The sequence below is a fragment of the Sus scrofa genome, chromosome 15, assembly GCF_000003025.6.
Source record: "Sus scrofa isolate TJ Tabasco breed Duroc chromosome 15, Sscrofa11.1, whole genome shotgun sequence".
Classification (NCBI taxonomy): Eukaryota; Metazoa; Chordata; class Mammalia; order Artiodactyla; family Suidae; genus Sus; species Sus scrofa.
The window spans coordinates 109882110-109904284 of record NC_010457.5 but is presented as its reverse complement, the minus strand read 5'-3'; the positions used below and the strand labels follow the sequence as shown (position 1 = coordinate 109904284).

Genomic DNA, 22175 nt, shown 5'->3' with positions numbered 1-22175 from the left:
CAACAGCGATAAGGGGATAAGGAGGAAGCAGCATTTCACAGAAGGAAGAGCTTGTTGTCTAAACAAGGATGAAAAGCAGCTCCCTCCAGGAGTTTCCTGGTGGCCTAGTGGGTAAAGATCCTGTGTTGTCACTGCTGTGGCTCAGTTTCAGTCCCTGGCTGGGGAGCTTCCACATGCTATGGGTGGGGCCAAAAAGAAAAAGGAAAGAAAAAGGAGGTTCCCTGGGGACACAGTGGACACATCTGTGTGTGGTGTGTTGGGTGGGGAAGCAAAAGTTGAGAGAGATGGTGACCAGTGGTCTCAGTTTTCCAAATGAAGTAAGGTGTATAAGTCATTCACAAAAACTGAATAAGAGGAGGTATTAAGTGAGGAAATCATGGAGAGTGAAAAGGCTTTGGAATAATCTTTGAAAAGAAAAGAAAAGAAAAGAGAGGAGTTAAGAGAGGGGAGAGAGACTCAAGAAATTCTAAATGCCCGGGCAAAGTTTGACATCATGAATTTGTGGCAGACCATTCTGCATGCCTCTGTGTTTTTTATGAAGCCTAATAGCAAAAAGATGAAGATCCAAACTGCCTGGGTTTGGACCATGTCTCCCTCGCATGTCGTATTTCATTGATTCTTAGATGCAATTTTTCACAATTTAACACCATTGAAATCAGAATGTATCTATCAACTGACGGCGCCCTGCAATCAGAATTGCAACATTTTCTTTTGCTTATTTAAAATAATGAGGTGTCTACAATTGACAGTATCTTTGAATTGATGCCATTCTTTGGGGGAGTTACTTAACCCTTGTGAAACATTTTTCTTACCTGTAAAAAGGGCAAAAAAATCTCCCTGTGGCTAGTGAGAAGCAAATGAGATCATTACATGGAGAACACTTAGAATGTTGCTGCCTGTAGCAAGTACTTGAAAAATGCCAGCTATTATTTTCTCATCTAACTGGATGTAGGAGAAAAGAATGGTCATAAGCATATTGTTCAGTGTTTGACCTTCGTTGGGTAAATGATGATGAAGGAGGGGGATGTGAGGGAATCAAGGGTGTTAACAGGGTGAAAAAGAGAGAAAGAGATGGAGTTCCCGTCGTGGCACAGCGGAAATGAATCTGACTAGGAACCATGGAGTTGTGGGTTCGATCCCTGGCTTAGCTCAGTAGGTTAAGGATCTGGCATTGCGGTGAGCTATGGCGTAGATGGCATATGTGACTGGGATCCCGGTTGCTGCGGTTGTAGCCAGCAGCTGTAGCTCTGATTTGACCCTTAGCCTGGGGACCTCCATATGCCACGGATGCGGCCCTAAAAAGGAAAAAAAAAAAAAAAAAAAAAAAAAAAGAGAGAGAGAGAGAGAGAAGAGATGAGGGGTAGAGAGATGAAAGACTTGTTAAAAATGGAGGGGGAAAATAGGGGTTAGAGGAGTGGAAAAAAGAAGGCACTGAAAGGCAGAAGAGCTCTAGTTGGGAAGAGGAGTGTTCAAGCTTCAGATTATTTATAGATGGAGCAGCTCTGAATTCTGAGCACAAACTCTGAAATGAGTGGCTGACATGGAGTGAGGGTAAAGACAATGTAGCTGGGCTCCACCTTTACTATAATAAGTAAAAATAAAATATGTGTCATGAGATAACGAATTGAAGTGGTCACCCCACCTTTATGGAAGATGAGGGTGTGTGACATTGCCATCCAAATCAGAAATCCTAGAACAACTATTGTCAATGGGAGCAAAGAGTTAAAAAAAAAAAAGTTATTGTCTGTTCAAATGCTTTTTTTTTTGCTTTTTAGGGCCACACTTGTGGCATATGGAGGTTCCCAGGCTAGGGGTCTAATCAGAGCTATAGCCGCCAGCCTAAGCCAGAGCCACAGCAACACGGGATCCGAGCCACGTCTGTGATCTACACCACAGCTCACAGCAACGCCAGATCTTTAACCCACTGAACAACCCAGGGATCAAACCTGCAACCTCATGGATACCAGTGGGGTTCACTAACCAATGAGCCACGACGGGAACTCCTCAAATGCTTTTTAAAATTTTTCTTTTCAATATAATTATTTGGGACTGAAAGTCTTGATCTTCAGTATAATTTTTATAGTGCCACACTGGAAAAATAAAGCTCTGATTAAATATTTCTCTTAAATACAATTTACCAACTTGCACTTGAAACGTATTGTCTTATGAATATTTTTGTTTAGAAGAAGAGCCTAATAACAATATATTCTCTTGTAACATACATTTAGAACTCCTTAGGACAATTTGGAGAGATTCTTGGAAAGAAATTTGTATCTTTCATCTGAATCTCACTAACAACTGCAAGAGTAAGATGGCACAGGAACTCTTGCATTTAGATGAAAAGCAAGCCATCAAATCATCGAATGAAACATTTAATACCCCATTAAACATATAAGGATGCTCAAGTCTGCTATCTTTACCCTGTGGTTTCATTTCCACAGACTAGACTCTCTCGAACAATGACACATGTTTAATCGGTGCATACATTTTTATGAAATATTATTTATATATATATGGTCTCATATTTTATCCTCCTCACCCCTCTCCCCAGTTTGCTGTTAAGGGGTTTTCCCTGAGTCATTTAGCTGGTAAGAGTTAGAACATGGCTCTGTTTCCAAAACTTAGCTCTATTCATTGTCAGTTCGCTGTTAAGAGTGTGCTTGTACGAACATATGCACTGTCTGTTGCTCTCTGTTCTCTTCACTGCATAGTCTATTCTTAATCCCTTTACTGGATTCCCCAGGACCAATAGGAGGGGAAGCATATGACAGGGCCAACTTAGAGAATAATTTTAACAAATGGAAAAAGTCCATTGCATCATCATTCTGACTTGTTAAAAAATATTCAGGAAACCAATGGGTCATTTAAAATTGCATGATGCTAATAAACTGGGTTGACTGGCGTTTGTCATCCAGAGAGTTGTTTCAACGTTATGCAATTGCAGCCTAGGGCGAAAGAATGACTAGTTGAGAAGTAAATCGCAATTAGCTGAATGTGCCCCATGGGTAGATTTTCTGATTTTTGCCACTTGAAGCAATTCTCAAAGACATTAAAAGGGACTTCCGATTAATTTTAATGAAATTTGAGAGCAGTTACATAGATAGTTTGCATCTTCAGCAGTGCATTAATTTGCAAATGATGTGGATAGCCTTTAAGAATAGGATGCTTCTTTAACATTTAGGATCAGATAGTAAAAATAATTACTTTCTCTCATTCTTTTATACTTTTTCATCATTTGAAGATGGCAATAAACAAGGACAATTTCCTGGAATGCCCATTGGGGTAAGTGGTTGAGTCAGTCTTTAAGTGTCATCAAATTCATAAGGACAAGTTGAAGTAAAGTAGTCAGATGATATTGGACATTGATTCTAAAGTGTGCAGAAAAGGAAAGTTACTCAGGGATACAAGAATAGTTCATTCATATTTTTCCTACTAGAGTTATGATAATAGGTTTAGTGGTGGTTTCTTTCTAGGGTCCTTATTAAGACACATTCATCCTTTGCCCATTCTTTCCAAGAGGCTGAAAAGCCCACGGATATTCTTGTGGCTTTGTCAAGAGTTGAGTTTAATCTTTTTTTTTTGTAAAAACCCCAGCAGTTTAAGAGAACCACTATAAGTATTAGCTTTTAAGAGTTGTCCCATCTTTTGGGCTACTCACTTCCAAAGAAGTCTATAACCCAAGGTAATTGTTTTCCATTCGCTTTACATACTACGGCAACAATGACTGGGCTAAGCTTTTAGCAATAGTGAGTTTTTTTCCCTAAAGCTTCAATTATGAATGAGTAGCAAAAAGCAATGCAAAATCTCTACTTCAACACAATGGGAGGAGTAAAGGAATTCATAGCTCAGAAAGCCAGAGGTCCAGTGACAACTGAGGACTTTTGCCAAGAAGATAACATCTGTCTGTGAAGGACAGATAACAACATACACCTGTATGTTGAAGGCATAAAACATCTCACAGTATGAGCAGGGCTCCTGGGACGAGGAACTTTTCTTTGACTCATGCCTATCTAAGGGGGTTAGCTCTGCTCTGCTTTAGATTCCTACACAATTTTGTTTATACTTCTATTATATGCTTACTATATTCTATCTGTTTTGCATGCTCATCTGTCTCTTCTCCCCCTCCCCCTCCCATCCCACCAGCTGTGAGCTGCTTCTGAGTGGGAATTATGTCTGACTCCTCTTGGCTTTAGAGCCCAACACACAAATAATAACACCTTAATTATTACTGGTTGAATTTTTGTAATAATAGTCTCATTTTGAAGCTAAGACTGGAACAGTGAGTGTCATTAGTCAATTTTGCATTGATAAAATTTCTTTCTCTCTTCTAGAAAAAGAAATAAAGATATGTGTCAGCTGATAGAGTTTTTTTTTTTTTTTCTTTATCCAGTGCCTAATCTTTTTATCATGGTTTTGCTGTTGCTTTGATGTGATCATAGACATATCCTCTGAAATGGGGTTTTTGATTAAAAGTCTATAATCTTAAAGTAAATGCAGAGTATGAAAATGTAAAATAATTTTCCCTGAGGAAAACACATCTTTTTTTTAGGGCCACATCTGCAGCATATGGAAGTTCTAGGGGTCAAATTGGAGCTACAGCTACTCACCGATGCCATAGCCACAGCAACATGGGATCTAGGCCGCACCTGCAAACTACACCGCAGCTCATGGCAACACCTGATCCTTAACCCACTGAACGAGGCCAGGGATTGAACTCTTATCCTCCTGGATACGAGTCCGGCTCATTACTGCTGAGCCAGGAGGGGAATTTCCAAGGAAAATGCATCTCTTATCCAATGACAAGACTTTAATTTTCAGTCATTGGGAAAAGAGAAACACTGTAAATATAGTTTGTAACTATTTTTGTAACATGGTCTATTAACTGGGAATTTATCAAGTCACAAGTTAAAGAAAAGCTAAGTAGCTTAAATAAGAAGGGGTATATTTTTCTTACCTAGTAAGAGACTTGTGACTGCTCAGTTCAGTGGTCTAAGCAGCTAAGGCCTGTGAATGATATCAGGTCTATGTTTCTAGGATTCCCTTAATCTTCCTTTGGACTCACAGGTTTGTTGCCACAGCTCCAGACATCACATCTACATTCTAGGCAGGCAGTTGGTGGAAGGGTTGTTTCAGCCCAGCCACATCTGTTATTTTTTTAATCAAGAAAGTAAAAGCATTTCTATAACCTTCGTGAGTAGACTAAGGCTTAAATTCTTGGGCTTACAACTAGGTCACACAGTCATTTATAGATATGTGTAAGTTTGGGGAAAAGAGCTCTAGTGGGAGACAGTACTTTGTCCAGGGAGTTGGGAATGACTTTTAGGGAAGCAATCAGCAAATTCAACCCCATAGGCAATATGAGCTGATGGAAAACTGCATTGAATAAATTGGAATCCTAAACTGGGATCATTCCACTACTGTTTTTTTCCCCCTAGTTCTTAACTTCCTTATCTTAAAATGGAAGTTTTAAGATTATTTACCAAACGTTGCATTTTTGAGAAAGACAAAATGTTGGTAAGAATGCAGTGATAGTTGCATTAAACTACTTGGTGATACATCTGAAAGTCCTTTGTTTCTAGGACTTTGAGCAAATCATTTCATCTCTCCCGTGTATCAACTTTCTCTATAAATTAAATGGGCCCCACTGGATAACCTCAAAGTTCTTTTCTGCTTTACCAATTTATTATTCTATGATTTGGGGCAATAATCTATTACTTGAATAAATGTCTAGACATTCTAGAGTTTAGAAAATTATTGAAATTAAGAATTAGAAGGGGTACCATCACTGTAGAAAGGAGTTAACTATTGACATACTCCATGAGTAAGAAATTACACACCTCAATATAAACACCAGAAAAATTCTTGCACTTATACACTAACAAATGTGTTCAGAGACACTATTCACGTATAAAATATCCAGAAACAACTCAAACACCCAAAAAAATAGGGAATAAGTAAATAACTTATAGTATGTTCACCCAATAGACTATTTCACAGCAGTTAAAGTGAAGTACAGCTAGTTGGAATGCCATGCATGATTTTATAAATATAATATTGAGAAGAAAAACCTAAATCCCCAAGGAATACAAGCAAGATGTTAATATCATTTTTATGAAGTTAAAATAACTAAAACCAAACAGAATATTTATTAGGCATATGTAAAAGCATATGATCATGTGCGTTTTCAAATGGCAATGAAATGATTATTATAAGAGTCAAGGTAGTAATTCTATTAGAAAGGAGGAATTCAATGGATAAGATGGATAAGTTTCATATAGAGAATGTAAGTTACTGTCAATGTTCTAATGATCACACTGAGTAGTAGATTCATAAATATTTTTATAGTATTTTAAATGAATGAGTAGGTGAGCAAATGATACATACTTGCACACAAAAGGCCAATGGACTAATGATAGGGTATATCAAGAACCAAGGATTATGATTAATCCACTCTGTTTACCTAAATTTCAAGGAACACCATTACATATTTTTTGTAAAAGTCCATATAAAGGACACCTTAAGCTAATGTTCTTCATTTCATATATGAAACAAATGATGCTAAACAAGGACCTACTGTTTAGCGTGGGGAGCTATGTTTGATATCCTATAATAAATCATAGTGAAAAAGAATATGAAATAGAATATATATATATATATGTTTAACTGAGTCATTTTGCGATATGGCAGAAATTAATACAACATTATAAATCAACTATACTTCAATAAAATAAAATTGAAAAATAAAAATAAAAGAACCAACCAGAAAACCAACCAAAAAAACAACCAACAAAACCCCACAAATGATGCAAAAATTCACTCACCAAAAATAGTAGAGTTTCTTAGTTATTTGTGATGTCTTCTATTAGAGCACCTAGGCACTGAACCAGTGCTAATAAAACAAAGAGGAAAGCCACAAATATACCACACCCTACACTGAACTCCAGTCCCTTTGGGGATGACAAGAATAACTACTCCCTTGGACTACCAGTCTCATCCCTGTCCTCCTCTGGAGTGAGGTCAGTACATTGAGATATGAGGGTCCATCCACAGCACCTTCCTGAACAGAAAGTAAATTGCTGAAATGACCGAATACTTGATATTTCAAAGTATGTTCTCTACTGGGTGCAATGAAAGATTTTCAAGCTACGTTTTCTTTTTTTCTTTTTAGGGCCACCCCCACAGCATATAGAAATTCCCATACTATGGGTTGAATCAGAGCTGCAGCTGCAGGCCTATGCCACAGCCACAGCAGCACCAGATCTAAGCCATGTCTGCAACCTACACCACAGCTTCTGGCAACCCCAGATCCTTAATGCAGTGAGCGAGGCCATGGATTGAACCTGCATCCTCATAAACACTGTGTCTGGCTCTTAACTGTCTGAGCCCCTACTGGAACTCCAAGATATGCTTTAAACCACTGATGAATCCACGAACCAGGGAGGAACACAGCAGAGGAAGACAGGCAAAGAACAAGGTTTTGAAATATACTGACAGATATGCCCAAACCGAAGCAACTCATTTATTCTATATTACACACACACACACACACACAACTATGCCATATTCTATTATATAGGCTTGAGGGCTATATGTCAATGAACAAATTAAGCAAAGTCTTTGCTCTTTAGAATTTACATTCTATTTAAAAGACTCACAGAATTTAGTAAACAAATAAACAAGATAATTTAAACCAGCAAAAAGATGAAGGAAATAAAACAATGTATTATAACAGAGATTGAGAAGAAAACACTGCTTTAAAGCACGAATGACTTCAGCCCTCTAAGTTTTTACAATCTTCAGTCCATGCAAGCTTTGAGATTGCGTCAGTGCTTATTAGAACAAAATTGCAGACTCTTATGCTTATGAAATTGACTTGTATCAACCAAATTCAAATGTCATTAGGCACAATCTGAAACTACTGACACTTACCAAAATATGTGGAGAGCACACACAGCTTCATCATCCAGCCACTCTGCAATCAGGCTCCGTTTTTATTCCTCCCCCCAGCCCTTCCTTAAAAATCTTTAGAAATTGAAGTGACCCACCCCTTCTGTAATGACTAGCAACTCCTGAGGAATGTATTTCTTTTAATAGGGTCCAGGCTTCTGATATATCTAAGGGCTATATCCTGAGGGGATTTAAATTTATGCATAACTTTAGGTGAATTTAGAAGAGCATGTTATATATTCAAATCTATATACACACGTATATGTTTTTTTGTAAGTATACGTAAATCTATCCTCTCTTGGGATTCCATATTTGGATGAAATTTCATACCTAACACAGATCTTTGGGGCATCCATTCATACATGGCTTTGAATTAATAATCATGCAGAAAATATCTAGACTCTGAAACAGATGTGACATCAGCAAAGGCATTGATGAAATCTTAGTGAGACGTTTACAAATTCTCATATTTAAGAGTTTTTTTCCACTTGTAGGCCTGATGCAGAGGTGCCATCAGAAAACTGATCCCCTCGGCTCTCAAACAGGACATCTGTGCTTAACACCCAATAGAACCTGTCATTCCCCAACAGAAACAGAAATACGATTTTGGAACAAATTTCTTGAGTACCCAGTTCAACTCTTTTTCCTCATTAGGTAACAGGCATGAGTGAGAGAATCGTGCAGAAGATTTCTTCTACAACCATTGTATGGATCCACTTCAAGGCCAGAAAGATCAAACAACAACCCAATACCAGAAGTATTGTATTAACAATTTCACTGAATGCCTAGCAATTGTGGAAACACTTTGGGTTGCTGCTGGTTGTACTGAAACTTGGAGTTCCCATCATGGCTAAGCAGAAAGGAATCCAACTAGGAATCACGAGGTTGCAGGTTCAACCTCTGGTCTCGCTCAGTGGGTTAGGGATCTGGTGTTGGCATGAGCTGTGGTATAGGCTGCAGACGTGGCTTGGATCCTGCATTGCTGTGGCTGTGGTGTAGGCCAGCAGCTGTAACTCCAATGGGACCCCTAGCCTGGGAATCTCCATATGCTGTGGGTGTGGCCCTAAAAAGCAAAAACAAACAAACAAACAAAAGGTAAAAACACTACTGAAACTCTTCCTTAGCTTCCCCATTTATAAATGTTTCAGACATGAAACTGTAGAACAGGGGAGAAAATCAGAATAGCAAACGAAATAAGTTTAAAGCCATGCTTATCTTGCTAACAGATCCAAACTCTGTCTCTCTGACCATTTTTGAAAAGTCGTATTTATAAATATGACCCACCTCATTTCTGAATCACCAGAGTTCGACTGTAATCTGTTCAGAACCAAGATCTCAGTAGCTTTCTGCCACTACTTTCCCCTTTCTCCAAAATAGTTCCCAGAAAAGGGTTACCCCCATGTAACACATGCTATAGGACAGTCTCTCTCACTTTGATTTGAAGGGTGACCGTATTTTCTTAGGCCATCATAAAATCTGGAGGAGAGGGAGAAAAGTGTTATGAAGGGTTGGGATTTTCTGCTAGTGATGTTTCAGGGTATAACTTTTTCGTGGTGGACAAGAAAATCTCTTGTTTCAAAAGCAAGATGTCACCATTATTTTTAGCTGTCAATAAGCTTTTGTGCAAGTTCAGTTTTAGGCATAGATCACTTTTTTTTTGTGCAAGGCATTCAAAATTTCTCCCTCTCTTTCACTGTAATACAAGTCAATATTTATAAAGCTTTTTAACCAAACTAATTGCAAAGTTGTTTTGGCTAATTATCAAGTTATTGCAGGAAAGTCAGCCAAAGAGACAGATGATGTATGGCACAAAATATTTGTAATAGTCTCTAATATATGATTTGTGGATATATGAATGGTTTGCCTTTCTGAGTAACCAACTGGAAATTATACAAACTTTGATAGTCAAAGGATTTCTTCCATGAACATTCATCTGTAATTCATTCACCTGTAAAAAGCCAAAGGCTTTTTATTTCATATGGGCAGCTACCTACTCAGTATAGATCCTTGAGAACAAAGCAAAAATGGAACGAATTGACTACATTTTCCTCCTTTCATCTGACTATTTGGTCTCATATAAATATTGGAGTACAAGGCTTTCTCAGTTTTTTTTAACTTTAATAAAGAAAATTTTATTTTTTTCTTTCCTACCCATAACTAATGAAATGTGGCTTCAGGCAATACATCACCAAGAAAGAAAAGGGTAGACAATTTTCTCAGAATCCAGTGAAGTACAGAGCCATTTTGATTATCTATAACCATGGGCTTCTATTCAGACTGGCTCCTTTCATTTCTTATGTTCAACTCACATTTCTCAAAATACTAAATGCCAAATAATATGCCTTAAGCATCTTATCTCTCTGTGTGGCAGAAAATTACATTTTCTGTAATTTGGGGACTCAAGAACCATGACCAGCTTTCTGGAGGCCACCTTATACCAATCATCTGCGTTTAGGCCATTGTGGCCCAGGAATACTTTTCTATGGAATGCTACCAGGATGTTATTAATAAACAACTACTCTGCTGATAAATCAATTGTTGACTTCCAACATTATGGGAGTGTCATTCTCATCTCTCATTCCTGGAAGGCCAAATGCTTATCATTTAAAGTTTAGACCAAACAATGTAACTATAGCTATAGTAATAGAAGCCAGAGTTTTTCAAAATTTGTTCTTTTGCTACACAGAGATATTGTCAAAAGTTTCTTCAAATGTAGACCTTCCAATTTTCCTCAAGATTTTTTGAGATCTCCTAGGGAAGCTCCCAGTTTTTTTTGGTAATTGAGTTGTACGTTGACCTTTACGAAAGCCGTCATTGACTTCGTATCAGTTGGAATCATGGCTACACGAGGAAGAGTAGTTTCACCATTTCTCACTAAATTCTATTCTTGTGACCAACAAAATTCAGTCCTCCTGTTGGTGATCTTTTAGCACATAGTGCCAGTCTCTTTCTCCGCTGCATTTATCCCATATTTTCTCTCACTCTTTTCAGCCCTTTCTCTCCCCCACCCTCTTCCTTTCCCTTTCTATGATACATTCTAGAGAAATTGGCTCCGATTTTCTGGCATAAATTATTACATCTATAGATGGTTCTCAAGTAAATATTTCCATCCTAACTCCTCAAAGGAGTTTGATATCCTCATTTCAATAGCCTGCTAGATTTCCGCCAAATCCCTCAAATCCCACAGAACCTAATGGAAGACATCTTCGTACCCTCAATTAGGAATTAGGCTCTCTCCCAGCATATCCTCATCGTCCCAATCACTAGGTACCAAACACGGCCCTTGTCATTTACTCCTTCTCTCTCTCCCTCCCACCTTCCCTCCCTCTCGCTCTTTCTCATACTTTCCCAACCAGCTGCTCACTTCTCTTGATGCTACCTGTGTGATCCGCCCCTTCCACTCCTTCCTGAAATTCCAAAGCCCTGATTCTGCATCTGGGGTACGGTCCTGGTCTCCTAACTGGTTAGCCCACCTCCTATCTCTCTTACCCACAATCCTTCATACATACTGTGGCCAGATGGCTTCCATTCTTTCAAGCCTCAGAAACCTGCCTGCAGCAGCCTGCAGAGTCAAGTCCACACACAGCGTTCAGGACCCCTATAACTTTACCCAGAGCTTTAGGTCATTCCTTCCTTCCTGCTTTCCCCTTTTACACTCTGATAAAACCAAGCAGCTTTGCAACTGTTCCCAAATGGGATTCCCTGGGAAGCAGAGCTTAGTGGACAGAGTGTTTATTAGGGAGTGCTTTTCTACAACTGTGGAAGGGGGATCGATGGAAACAGGACTGGGCAGAGGATGATGAGTTTCCATCTGGCCCAACACAGGAGGAGCTTGAGGAGCTGGTCTGGTCCTGAGCTGGGATGAGAGGGCTGGTCCTTGAGAAGCCCACACCGATCCATCATTGGAGGTAGGCTGCTCTGAGGAGGGCAGTTTTCTTCATGAGGGGCCATCTACAAAGGGCCAACAGCCGAGGCCCATCTCCCGCCAGCATCCCAACACAGAGAGGAATAAACCCTTGGCATAATCCCTTTAATCCTCCAAGCAGATCTGCACAGTGCATCACACACCCACCCAGGCTTCCCCATCCACACTCCCAGTTCCCCAGGGCACTTGTCTATAAGATGGTTGGCAGGCAGATAGCCTTCTCTCAGGGCCCATTTCTAAACTTTTTCTTTAGTAATAATATGCCCCCGCTCTTTTAAAATTTCTAGTCTCCTTTGCAACTAGGTGTGACTAGGCTCTAACCAATGCCTCTGATAAAGTGCTATATGGGAGTTCCCATTGTGGCTCAGCAGTAATAAACCTGACTAGTATCCATGGGGATGCAGGTTCTATCCCTGGCTCCTGCTCAGTGGGTTAAGGATCTGGCATTGCTGTGAGCTGTGTGGTGGAAGTCACAGACACTCCTCAGATCCCGTGTTGCTGTGGCTGTGGTGTAGGCTGGTAGCTACAGCTCCAATTCAACCCCTGGCCTGGCAACTTCCATATGCCATGGGTGTGGTCCTAAAAAGACAAAAAAAAAAAAAAAAAAAAAAAGTGCTATATGCAACTGCCAGATTGCTGTCTAGAGGAACTGATTAGCCACCCAAGTCTCCTTCTTTCCTCTTGCTTCCTGGAAGGTAGGCAGGAAGCTGGGAGCTGAGCAGGGAATTTGTTCCATGAGATGAAAGCTATATGCTAAAGATTTCACAAGGAGATGAGGTGCAGAAGGTGTGTGAAGCCACATACTGGCTCAGGATGGTTCCTTCGAAGGAGAAACTTCCATCTGGTTTGTTACTGGCATTTTGGGTCTTTGTTATTTCAGCTGGACTTGTACATCCTAGCTGATGCAAGCTGCAACACTTTTCTCCCCATTTTTCCATATGTCCATTGTTCAGATACCAGTTCAAATGCTGCCTCATCTGGAGAATTTTGTAATCTCCTTCCTACTTCCCAAAACAGGAAGCAGTATTTTCCTCTGCTGATCTTCCAATGGTAGTTTATCTAAATTTCCTTCACCCGGTGTTCCACTTTTATCATAAATGTTCATTCTTGAATGCCATGGGGGCACCTAGAGATTATCATACTAAGTGAAATAAGTCAGGCAGAGAAAGACAGATATCATATGATCTCATGTATATGTGGAATTTTTTTAAAATGACATAAATGAACTTGTTTACAAAACAGAAACAAACTCAGAGACATAGAAAACAAAGGGGAAAGGAGTGGGGAGGGATAAATTAGGAATTTGGGATTAACAGATACATAATATTACATATAAAATAAATAAACAACAAGGATCTCCTGTAGAGCAAAGGGAACTATAAACATCATATGATAACCTATAATGGGAAATAATCTAAAAGAGAGTGGATATATATTATAAACATGTACAACTGAATGTCTTTGCTGTGTACCTGACACATTGTAAATCAACTATATTCAATTTTTTAAAAATGAAAAAAAAAATAAAATGAATGGTCATTCTTTCCCTATCTCTTAGTGCCTCTACTAAACTGTAATTTCCTTGGAGCAGCATTTGGGTGTCGTATTTTCTGACCCACCATATCTAGCAAAGATCTTTTATTTAGTAGATGTCTGTATTGCTTTTTGACTCAGTAAAGCTTTTTAAAATATAGGGTTAAAAGGGACATTCCTGTCAATTTTCACTTATCAGTTTTGTAGCAGAAAACTGTTTCACTCAACAGAGGTAAAAGAAAAATCTCGCCTCTTCTCTCACTTAACATCCTGCAGATTTGCAAGCTGATGAAGGCATTCTCGCTCAAGTGGAGCAAATTTTGTAGGCATCAATTTTCAACTTTTTCCTTTGGTCTTGCTAGCCTTTCTCTCTTTCTAACAAAAGGTCAGAACTTACATTTCGAGGGTGGTGGTATTCCAGTAACACCGAACAGGGACACTTCCTTGTTCTCCTCTTGGTTCCAGTTGTGGTTCCCAGCAGAACCGGCCCACAAGGCTAGACAGAAAGTAATTCTCTCCAAAGATTTACTACTTCCACCCTCCTGCCCTCCTGCTCATGTGTGTGTGTGTGTGTGTGTGTCACATGGGCTATATTCCATGTTCTCTTGGGTTCAGGAAAGGATTCAGGATTGGGCTGTCTGCGCCCTAATTCTGGCCCTGGCACGTACCAGAATGTTGATTCCGAGAAAGGCATTAAACCCTGTCGACTTTGCGTTCTTTCGACTCTAAGACGGGAACAGAAGAGGGGCAACAAAGGGATGTCATTGGTGCCTGGACTCTGAAGCCTAAAATACCCTGAGTTTCATCCCAGCTCAACAACTCATTGGACCTCTGCAATCTCTGTGCACACCTCAAAAGCTGTAGAAGCATCAGGACAAACGTTATGAAGGAGGTAATATTTGAGATTCCACTTGGGGATGCACAGGAATTTGACTGGGTCTATGGTAGGAAGGGGAAATCTTCCCAGCAGAGGAAGCAGGCTGAGCCAAGGCTGAGAGGCTAGAAAATACTCCTTTGCCCTAACGATCTGACTGTCCCTCCTTTTCTGGAGCCAGGAGAACACTGAACATGGCACATAGAGCACGCACACGCGCGTGCACGTGCACACACACACACACACACACACAAATGAGCAGGGAAATATCAAAGCAAATCCTCAGAAAACTACTAGTTGCCTACCTTTATGGGCTGATTCTGTGATGGCAGGAAAAAACAAAATAAAGCTTCAAAAAATTAACAAAGTATTTATAGAGGGTATATCTTGGTAATTAGACTATAGGGATTTTAATTTTCTTGACATTCCTGTTTGTTTTCCAAGTTTTCCACAATAAACATGTAGGTTTTAATAATTAGGACAAAGTTTTAAGTTGCTCCTTTCTGCTGGATTTTTTCAGTTTCTGCGTTTCTTTGCTCAAGACTTTTTCCTTATTTCCTTGGATCCAAAAACTTACACAGGGACCTCTGGATTTGCCAGATTGGCTGGTTCATCCCTCTATCTAATTGGCCTTGAAAGTCAGATTGAAAGAAAAACTGTCTTTAAGATTTGTTTGGATCTAGTCAGGTGCTTCCAGTTTCCAGGTAGCAGACATCCATAATCAACCACAGCACTCTCTTGAATCAATGGTGACATGGCTTAGGACCCAGGGAGCCACTAAGCTGCCTTAGTGCCTTGGGACAATGCCTACCTGCCAACACTGGACCAGTTCCTCTCCCACACCTGAGCACACCTGAGTAAGCTGAGAACATGAAGCACCACCAAAGGGAAGTAGCTTCAGACAGGCTGTCTTTGACCCTCTGTGGCTTTCACATCTACACAAGAACAGCAGTAGGTTGACGTCAGAACTGGCAACTCGTGAGAATACTTGGGTGATCCTTCACACAGGGCGAGGCCACGTCTGTGCACTCACTGGAGTTATCCAGTGATTGCAGGGGCCACATGTGAAAATGTCCCATTATTTGATGCAGAACTTATGTACCAGGGGCCATGGGCTCAATCCTGTGCAAAGACAATTTCTATTTGCACTGCCTTGAGTCACACGGCATTTTAAAAATATGAATTGGCTGCATGATTTAAGAAGTAGGATATTTTAGACCCAAATCTGGATGTATGGCTTCTCTAGAAAAATAAACAAAAGGGACAATGAAGGGTCCAGCTCTGCACATGGGTCACCGAGGTCACTGGCTGCAGCTGAGCAGAGGAGGGATGTGGGCTCAGCTCCGTCTTCCAGATTGCTCTGCTCACTTGGTAACTGGCTTCTGTAGACTCAAGGGGTGTGAGCCTTCCTTCATAGCCATGTCACCTAATAGGAAAAGCAGTTTAAACCCACTGCCATTCACTGTCTCAACAGGAGTGACACTGGCTGGGCAGCACTGTCTTTTGCTGCAGGGAGAGGCCTCTCTCATGTCATTAACAAGTTACCGTTTTTCATTTTCACCGTGAGATCTGCATCTGAGGAAGCCCGGAGCTCTGCTCATTTACCTCCTGAGGCTGGAGGCTATTTAAAGTTCCAAAGTGATCTGAAGAACTCTTGATACACTCCTGATCATTCAGGAGGAAGGTTTTTCTGTTTTGTTTTGCCTCATTCTTGGAGGGCCATTCAATTTACTGGGCCAATTTGGTCTCCAATGATCATCACAGTCAGATAAATGTCCTCCTGGGTGAACTCTGGGGGTCACAAGGGCAGTCTTTGCAGTCACACCAGGGCAAGCATGTACACTCATGCAATCAGCTGGCAAATGGGCATCAGCAGATCTGAGCAGGACAACTGTTTTGGGGTAATGAGGGATCATGGTTTTTCCTTTCTTTCCAGAAATAAGTATGTGACCAATAACTTGTTCTAGTCAAGGAGCCAGACAGGCTGATAGGTTTCCGAAAAGACTGAGGATGGGTAGCCTTCTCTCTAAATCATAAAGGATAAACACTATCTTTGGCGGACCGGAAGTGAAGCTCTTTTTGGAAGATAATTTTGACCCCTCATGAATTGAAGGACTTACCAAATGATGCATTTATGGTTCTTATCCACCCCCTCACTCCAGACTGAGGTTAGCCAGGGACTTTTATGCTAAAAAAATATTGGAGGTTTACAGGTCAAGGAGCCCTCTTTGTCATCAATGACTACCCCAAATACTGAAGATTGACTCATGATGAGCTCATCAGTGGGAGAAATATCTAAAAATACAAAGTTTTGATGGAAAATTTTATAAAGATAATAATCACACAAGCAAAAGAAATCCGGGTATCTGGGGCAGAAAATTAGATCTGAATACTACACATTATTCTACGTCCATCTGTGGAGGGACTTCCTTCCATCAATCAAACGAGACTGGTTAAACATAACAGTATACAATTGTCATTTTAGGGCCAACTGCACAGACTTTTGTTCAAATGTCACCTCCTCTGTAAAACCCTCCTTGATTTTAATGGCAGGGTTAGAGTCTCCTTCCTTTTTTTTTTTCTTTCCAGGGCCACACTCCCAACATATGGAAGTTCCTAGGCTAAGGGTCAAATTGGAGCTGCAGCTGCTGGCCTACACCACAGCCACAGCAACATAGGATCCGAGCCACATCTGCGACCTACACCACAGCTGACAACACCAGATCCTTAACGCACTGAGTGAGGCCAGGGATTGAACCCATGTCCTCATGGACACTAGTCAGATTTGTACCCCACTGAGTCACAATGGGAACTTCCTCCTTCCTCTCTTCTGAAGCACCTAATTATCTCTGTCTATTAAGGCACTTATCACATGTATTGAAATCTTGCATCTTAAAGATGGAAAGCTCAGGGTCATTGCATCCTTGAGACCTGGTACAGTACTCCAGGATTTTTATAGACCAAGTTTGTGATAAGTAGGAAGGAAAGAAGTAAGGGAGGAGGTGGGTGGGATAGAGGGATGGAGGGCTAGGAGGAAGGAAGGAAATACAGGACAGATGGATGGGACCCTTGGCACTTACTCACCTGAAGTGTCTGAGCTCCTCTGCTGGGGTCTTGAAGCATGCTGTGCCTTAAGTGTGGGTCCCACTTTATTAGACTGATGAACTTGTCATCTTTCAAGATAGCTCAGTCTGCATTTTCAGAAAGCCTTCCTGCATCCCTCTCTCATCTGCCCACACCAGTTTTTTTTTTTTTTTTTTTTTCACTTTCTACAATTTAGTTTACTTATCACCTTGGGATCACGTTATTTTTTGTTTGTTTTGTCAAGAATTTTATTTTATTCCTTCAAGTCCCGGGAGAAGTTCCTGGCAGAGAGGCTTAACAAGTATTTTTTTTTTAAATGAATGCATTAATAAATGGAAATCTGAGGCATGTGGAAGTTCCCAAGTCAGGGATTGAACCCACATCACAGCAGCAACCCAAGCCACTGCAATGACAATGCCAGATCCTTAACTTGCTACACTATGAGGGAACTCTGAAAGACATTCATGAAGAAGAAATATTATTTGATGACTAATCCCATGTAAGGTATGAGGAAATACCTTCCAGGGAATGTTTTAGATAATACAATTTAGACAATCAAATACTTCTATTTTCTTTTTAGCTTGATTCTAATGGTATCAGGTCAAAAGTGTAGATGTTATTACTCGCCATTCCCTCTTTAAACCCATTAAAGAGACAGTGAAAAAAAAATGATAATGGTATGATCCTAAGGTGGTCTTTCCCCCGAATTATAAGAAGCAAAGCATTTCCAATAAATTCATTGAAACTGAGTCCTAATCAGCAATATATTTATCATTAACCAGAGATTTTATTTTTGCTCCATTGGCTGATGAACTTTTCAGTGAGCCTTTGTTTGAGAGACTGGTGCTAAAACTCTCCATGATAGCAGGCGCATGGCCATTTAATCAACAATACAAGAGAACACAGAAAAAGGGTTTAAGAAAACTGACCCAAGTATAAAGCTACAACATTCAATGTTAACAAAAGTTTTAATATACACTTGACTAAAGATTGCATACAACGACTACTGAATCTCCATCCATAGACAGCCAACAAGATACGAATGAATTTATTAACTTCCAACAAAACCACAGGTTGCTCACTCAAAAAAACTGGAAACAATTTAAAGTTAAAATTAACCACGGGGGCAACAACGGTTATCAAATACGATGGGATGACTTTAAAGAAAGGGTTCAAGTACTGTTTGTAAAGTTCTTCAGACAGTGGTCTTTGAAAAGTCTGTGCATTTCCCATCTTTGCATAGTGAAAGAAAAAAAAAAAGAAAAAAAGAAAGAGAGAAGGAAACAGAAACAAAAAAAAACACACTCTTACCACTTGGCAAAATTCCACAGCTCTATGGGATTCATGTTTCATAACATGCACCTATGTGTACTGCTCGTTTATCTATTAAGAGTAGCTCTAATTTGGTGGGCTCATGCAGTATCCCAGAGGAAGCAATGGAGTCAGTGCACATCTCCTCATCCAGGTGGCGTTGATTAATGCAGCAAAAACAAGGCGGGTGAAATGGGAACTTGTCATCACTTAACACGAACTCTCGGTGGGTAACATTAAACGGTGATATGCTTGTGCTTTGAGCTCAAATGATTACAATGGCATCGTCACACGACAAAAAAAGGTCAGCAAAGGAATGGCATGTGCCGAGAGAAAATACAGCAGAGTTTGAAACTACATAACCTAACACCACCAAAGATAACTATAATCCACTGGTCACAACTGGTATGGTTGCATTATCTTTCACAGTCATACACATATAGCTTAAAGCTTGTGTATTTTACATATACACACAAATAATTTAACATTGGAGCATAGGTTTGGTTACCTATGAAACTGCCAGTGTAACAAAAAGTTACACTGACATTTGCCATTATGTACATAATATTTGGGGACCACTGTGGTCTGATTTAAAACATAACATCGCACGTTTACAATGTCGTTTGTGAAATGCTCAAAAGTTAACAACAGATTTAACTTGTTTGTACTACAATGGATTTTTATCTATTAAGTCACCATGGTGCCTCTGGAACAGCAGTGAAATGGGTATGGCGGACTTAGCAGCAGCCAAGTATCCACCAGGAACAGGACCCAGCAATGTAGAAACATAAAGAACGTTTATGGCAGGAAGAGATGCTGAGTAATCTGAGTTTCCTCCGAGCTTCCTCTAAGAGCCATTGCTGCTTGGTAGAGGGGTACAACCTGTGTCTTAGGAAGACAAGGGTATGGCTGATAAACCTTGGAGGCAGCCCTGTTACTACAATATAAACATAGAGCTAATTCTAGAGAAAGACTGCCTACCTGTGTAGCACCTAGGACTCAGAAAGCAATAACAGGATGAAGAGGTGAAGTTATGGTCTACTGTAGCCTACAGAAGTTAAAGTTTCTGCTCTATGAAAGACACTTTTTCACAATGAAAGATAACTTGGGGGAAACCCCACTGTTTGCAGCAGTACACTTTTAAGACGGAATCCTTTGCAAAGTCAAAGCAAAAGTGGTGTGACTAGTGACAGGTATCTCACTGAAAAGGAATTTAAAACTCAATCTAGCAACTGATTTGGTTGTCACAAAGAGGTGAAGAGTACAGCTGGATATCCCGTTTCTAAAAACAGGACTTGAGAGAAGCACGGGCTCTTTGGGGGCCTCTAGAGGGATGCTTAGGAGAAGGGACCATGTACATGTTTCTACATTCAAATCAAAGTTGGGACCAACTTTCTTTATTAAGTTATATATTTAACACTTGAATGGGAGCTATTCTGACCATAATCAGTGAAGAAGAAATCAGTGACAGTGAATTAAATTCAGAGGGACTCGGGAACTCAGATTACATCTGCAAATCTGCCTGGAGGGAAAAGAAGGGGAATTTATATATAGTAGAATCCCATTGTAATTCAGCACAACATTCCACAGACCAGCCACATGCTGTGGACCAAGCACAACACTCTGAATTAAAGTCTATTTTTAACATTGCTCACAAGAAAGTAATTGCTGTTTCTGTCCCCATTACCAGCTTGAGAGTAGGAATCTACCATATATATTTTGATGCAGAATGTTGAAGGCATGAATGAAATATTGACAATGAGAGATATGAATGAAATGCAAAGCCTAACTTTTTTCCCCAAGCTTTCAACATTTAAAAATTATTTTTTTTTTAATTTAAGGCTTTAAGTTTATCCTCCTTTCACATTAAAGACAGAGAAAGAAAACCATTAAAACCAAAAACTAAAATCATGAACTTGGCACTTTTGTGAGTCATTTGAGAGGGTGTCTAGTTTCTTACACTATATACATACGTTTAAAATGACATCCAAAAAATTTAGAGACTTATCGGTACATATATTTGCATTGACATAATTTTTACGTTTTTCATATGGGTTATTTTGTTCTTTGCGTCCCCCTACTCCTTTATTTTTGGTTTCAAGCATTTCATTTCATTCAAGCATTTCATTTGTAAATTGCACCTGTTTTGCGCCTAACCTCCCTGAATCTATGGCCACGTCTTTTTTAAGCAAACCCCAGAATCACTGTATATATAACATGTTACAAGAGAAGACAACCACAAAGACAGAAAGAGAGAAAAGAAACCAAAAAGATGGGGAGCAAACAATAAACTCAAGTTTACAGAGAACCTTTATAAGAGAAACATTTCAGTACAGACAAGTGAAAATGATGTGTCAAAATCTCTTATTTCCATATTTACAGTTATAAAAGAACTATACAATAGCATCAGTGTGCAAATTCCAGCTCCCATTTCCAAAGGATGCTCGGTCCAGGAGAAAAGACAACAGGAAAGTGAATCAACAAGAGCAAGGATGTGTGGAGTTCCTCGTGGCCTGGTATAGACTTGGGGAAGGGGGCAGGCAGCTTCCGGGGGGTTCACCTGTCATCTTCGCCTTAGGAATTCAGTTGCAGGTTTTGCTGTGGATTGGCTTGCTAGCTGCTTGTTGTATATATGCCATGCAGATTTTACCCTTTCAAAAATTAGATCTTCATGCCACTGGAGTGTGTCATTGGTAGGAAAAGAAAAAAAAAAATCATGCCAAATCATTTAGAAGATAATTAAGTGCCAGCAGGCTGAGGAAAGAAAAAAAATCATTGGCTATTTTTTAATGGTTTTTTTATTGCACTTAATTTTTGTTGATGTTCCCTCTGCCTTTCGTTAGAAAAAAAAAAAAAAAAGATTCTGAAATAGTTCTTTGTATAACATTGTCTTTTGCCCCCTATGATTGGCAGGTGGTGGGACGGGTTCTTTGAAATTATTTCCAAAAAGGACAGTTTTCTTTTATTACCCCATCCCGGTCACCCCAACTTTAGTTCTGTAGTCATAACCACCCAGTGTTTTTGTTTACAGACTTAACAGTTCCAGCAACGATGCTGCAAGTATGTCCTACCCAGAATCCAACAGTGCAAGACGCGGTTGGTCCAGTGCGGCTGATTCAGATGGGGCCTTGCTGAGTAGGATCGAACCTCCTCTTCTTGACATTTCTTCCAGAGTGCGTCAAAAGAAGATGCAAGCAGAGGGGGGAAAATCCACAACATTAATCAGATCATGATGAGAAAAGGGCCATGACGATGACAACAACGCTAGTTCCAGAGCAAAGTAATCAGCGTGTCCCCAGGCAGGTTTTCCAAAATAACTTGATATTGAAATACAGAGGAGCTCACACTTTGGGATGTCATTACAACCTCCCCACCACTGTATACCCATGTGTGAAGACCAAAAGAAGCTTCAAGTTGTTCACTGTAAATCACAGAAAGCCTCAGCAGCCCGATTTGTCTATTTCAGAAGTACATGGCATGGCTCATTTTAATCAGATGTAA

General features: G+C 39.9%; 1 protein-coding gene across 4 annotated transcripts in view; it reads right to left on the bottom strand.

Annotated features, from left to right (window-relative positions):
- Positions 18131-22175, bottom strand: part of ADAM23 (ADAM metallopeptidase domain 23) — a 190905-nt gene continuing 186860 nt past the window's right edge. For all 4 annotated transcript variants that reach the window (XM_021076147.1, XM_021076146.1, XM_021076148.1 and 1 more), the window contains one exon: positions 18131-21839. In XM_021076147.1, the coding sequence (XP_020931806.1) occupies positions 21791-21839 (49 nt within the window). In that variant the 3' untranslated portion in view covers positions 18131-21790. The remainder of the gene's footprint in view (positions 21840-22175) is intronic.